The following is a 4,076-nucleotide window of genomic DNA, read 5'->3' as shown; positions in this document are numbered from 1 at the left end:
TCGCTAAGATAATAATCACATCGAATAAAACTCTAATTTGATACCATCTCTCCCATTTTGTTCATTAGTTTTTTGGGTCTATTCACATGACACAAGATATGCACATATAGGCCGAATTCAAATCTGACACGTGACTTGTTAGGTTTGGACATGGAGTTTAGATGATATAAGTTAAAATAAAAGTTAAAAATTGAATAAAATATTATTAAAATATTATTATTGTTTTGAGATTTGAAAAAGTTAAATTGTTTATTGTATTTCATGTGATAATTTTTGAAAGTTGTAATGATGAGATGAGATGAATTGAAAGTGTTTCTCAATACAAAATGAGCCTTAGGGGTTGTTTGGGATTAGAGACGGTTTCATCTATCTCTTCTCAAAATTTATCATTTTATTTTCTTCCAAAACTTCACTCAAACGTAAATATTTTTCAATTACAAATTTTTAACTTTTCATATAATCATTACTTAATGATTACAACTTTTTCAAACTTCTAAATAAAATATAAAAAATAATTCAATTTTTTAAAATCTCAAAATAAAAATAGTATTAAAAAAATAAACTTATAACATTATTTTAACTTTATAATATTTTTATTCAACTTTTTCTCTCTCATTTTTCAAAATCTAATAAAACATCTTAATTCAAATAATTTTACTATTGTTCACAAACTATTTCACTTCTATTTACAGATTAATCATCTCATATCACTCCCTAAGCGTTCACGCTAACCATCCATTAAATGATAATAAAACTTAAAATATTGTTTAAAAGATAATAATTACAAAAATAAGTTCAAAATATTATTTTAATCACAAAAGAAGTCCAAATTGTCATTTTAAATAATAAACTTAGAAAAATCACAAAAGAATTAAAAATTAATTTGTATCAATCTCTAATTCTATCAACCAGATATAAATATAAATATAAATTGAAATTCATGCAAAATTGTTCTATATGGACCAAAACTCTCCCCAGAGTGAGATGTTTGTCAAGCTCCTTAATAGCCAATGGCCTAAATCGTAATTAACTAGGCTTCTAGATACCGAAATTGACGGGTTTACTTGGTGGAAGTTCCATCTTCTTATGTGACCGTGCAGCCTGAGTTATCCACTTTCAGCACGGCTTTGTGTTTGGAATTGTACCTGTCGATTCGACTTTAAAACGATGGAGGTTGACCAATTCTTTTCTCCTTTGAAAATAATTTCTCCTACTTTTAATATCTCTCGGGCGGTATCATAGACCCTCAAGATGTACGTGTCTGATTTTCCAAAGCCTTTCTGTCTCTCCCAATATTTTCGACCGTGGAAATGGTGGAAGTTAAATATATGTTTGAAAACATAACTGTAATAGTTTATTATTATTTAAAATCATTTTATTACTATTTACAAATAATTTGAGATACTTCTAATATTAAAATAGAGTTTGATTCATACCGAACTGATTAGTTCAGTCATAAATTGATTCAAATTAAGTGCATTATTTGGTTTGATAATAGAGTTTTGCTATGTATCAACTATTATTCACTCTTACACCTCATATTTATAATTTTTTTATAGGATATGTGGATGTTTTTTTATAAGATGTGAGAGTGTTTTTTATAAAATGTCAAGTGTAAGATGATGAATAATGACTGATAATAAAAATTTTTATTGATAATATAATCAACATTGGACTAGACCGATTGAGGATTTGAGACAAAAACTTGAATGGACTCTAGTTCTACATGTTTTGGAGTTAAAAGGTCTGTTGAACAAAGAAAACAATGCTGGGTCATGGCTTTATCACTTTATGCTTTGTTTGAAAGTAAAGACTACTAATTTTAGTTTTTTTTTTTTTTTTAATGTGGATTTTTATTAATATAATAAATATTCATATTATGTTCTAATTGAAAATAGGCGACAAATTTATATATTTTTAATACAAATATACATGATTTTAGATGATTGCGTTAATGCTCTTATGATTTATCAATATGGTAGATCATGCAAGTGAGATGACAACTATTCCGTCAACCGCTAAATTTTATAGATATCATCATGAGTGTCGTTTTAAGAGTCATTCATTGTCTAGTCTAGTAAAAAGAAGGGTAGAGGATTTGTTAATCAATGTAATCATTTCACTACCAGCCTCCATCTCTGACCATGTCTCGACGACAATATGGTTAAACAAATGAATCTCCTTGTGGAGTGACTCAAATGTCCCAAATCAGTTCTTTGTAGCAATGATAGATTAGTGCTCGAGATACTCGAGCCACACAAGCCGATGTATCATGATAAGCCTACCAGAATTCAAAACTATCTATCACAATGTGAACGTGTCAACCGTTACGAGTACTCTTTAACCAATTATTTTTATAATATTTAATATTTTATTTCAAATAATCAAAATTAAATAAACTTTAATAAATAATAATATTCTATTAATTAAAAATACAATACATAAAAAGTACATTTCTCGTTCCGTTCAGGTTACTTATACCTCTCCCAGTCCGCTCTTTCATTTACAGGATGGTCCCGCACTTCCGACTTCAGACGTTAGACTGACCTAGAAAATACGAGTTGCCGAATTATTTGTATTCAGAAGATAAACGATAAGACATGAAGAATGGCCGTTCACTTTCGGAGAACACGTTGTTCATCGGAGTGGCTTTGGCTGGTCTAATCGTCGGCGCGGTGGTCGTCTACAGCTTCATCGGATCCGGAAAGAATTACCTGCTGTGCTCACAGACCGACGGATCCGGCATCCGTGCCGTATCCGGCTACTCGCCCACGGAGATCCAGCTCCGAGCCATCCTCCACTACGCGACCTCGAGGATTGTTCCACAGCAGTCGTTGGGGGAGGTTACCGTTTCCTTTGATGTCCTCAAGTCCCGCGCGCCTTGCAACTTCCTCGTCTTCGGACTCGGTCACGACTCGCTCATGTGGACCTCGCTCAACCCACGCGGCACGACGATATTCCTCGAGGAGGACCCCAAGTGGGTCCAGACCGTTCTCAAGGACGCCCCTGACCTCCGGGCGCACACCGTCCCGTACCGCACGCAACTCTCCCAAGCCGACGAACTGCTATCCTCCTACCGCTCTCAACCGCTGTGTTCGCCTTCGAAAGCTTTCCTGCGCCGCAACACTCGGTGCCGGTTAGCGCTGGACAACTTACCGGATGAAGTGTACGAGAAGGAGTGGGACCTGATCATGATCGACGCGCCGCGAGGGTACTTCGCGGAGGCCCCGGGCCGGATGGCCGCGATCTTCTCGGCGGCTGTTATGGCGAGGAACCGGAAAGGATCCGGTCCAACGCATGTGTTCCTGCACGATGTTGATCGGAAGGTGGAGAAGATGTACGCAGAGGAGTTCCTGTGCAGGAAGAACTTGGTCAAGGCGGTAGGGAGGCTTTGGCACTTCGAAATTCCGCCTGCGTCTAACGTGAGCGATGGTGGCAGTACTGGTGCTCCATTTTGCTAGAAAGAGCCAAGGATCGTGTTCGTGCGTCCCCGTCGTCGTCTATTTGTCGTTCTCGTTTAGACATTTGCTACAAACCGACGGAGAAAGACAACAGTTATTTCAAAAAGAATTTAGAGATTTTACAAAACGTTTGGGCGTTGTGTTCCAAGTTAAAACGAGTTTTCCCTTTCTATTTTTCTTCATTATCTTGGCTGTCTTGTGTGTTCTGTCACGAGGTTTGTGGAGGCGTTTGTCACGAGATTTGTGGAGGTGTTATGAACTTTTTTCAAGAGATTTGAAGAATGAGAAGTAACACATGCACGTAGGATTATATAAAAATAAATTATGCAGTTTTATCTTATTTTTAAAATTTATTTTATCATAAAAATAATTTTATAATATAGTATATCACGTTAAATTATATTATTTTATAAGTTTATTTTTATATAATTAAAAAAATGAGATATTCTTTTTGGCTTGATAGCTAAAGGGGCACCACGTATCCATCAAATATGAGAAGTGTACACACTCCTACGCTACTTTTTTTAAAAATTGATGAATTTAAAATTTATATAAAAAATTATTTTTTAAATAAAATATTTTTTTAAAAAACATTATCTAAAAAATGAAATTACT

At 34.7% G+C, this 4,076-nt stretch overlaps 1 protein-coding gene across 1 annotated transcript; it reads left to right on the top strand.

Moving 5' to 3' along the window:
• Nucleotides 1–2,470: 2,470 nt before the first annotated feature.
• Nucleotides 2,471–3,643, top strand: LOC121257358 (probable methyltransferase At1g27930). Its single transcript, XM_041158329.1, has one exon. The coding sequence runs from the start codon at nt 2,601–2,603 to the stop codon at nt 3,459–3,461; it is 861 nt and encodes a 286-aa protein (XP_041014263.1). The 5' UTR covers nt 2,471–2,600; the 3' UTR covers nt 3,462–3,643.
• The last annotated feature ends 433 nt before the right edge of the window (nt 3,644–4,076 follow it).

This window comes from Juglans microcarpa x Juglans regia, chromosome 3S, assembly GCF_004785595.1.
Source record: "Juglans microcarpa x Juglans regia isolate MS1-56 chromosome 3S, Jm3101_v1.0, whole genome shotgun sequence".
In the NCBI taxonomy this organism is placed as follows: domain Eukaryota; kingdom Viridiplantae; phylum Streptophyta; class Magnoliopsida; order Fagales; family Juglandaceae; genus Juglans; species Juglans microcarpa x Juglans regia.
Note: the sequence above shows the minus strand (reverse complement) of the source record. Positions and strands in the feature narration are given on the sequence as shown.

Coding starts and splice junctions, on each gene's coding strand:
- LOC121257358 (XM_041158329.1), top strand. CDS start 2,601: ATGAAGAATGGCCGTTCACTTTCGGAGAACACGTTGTTCATCGGAGTG.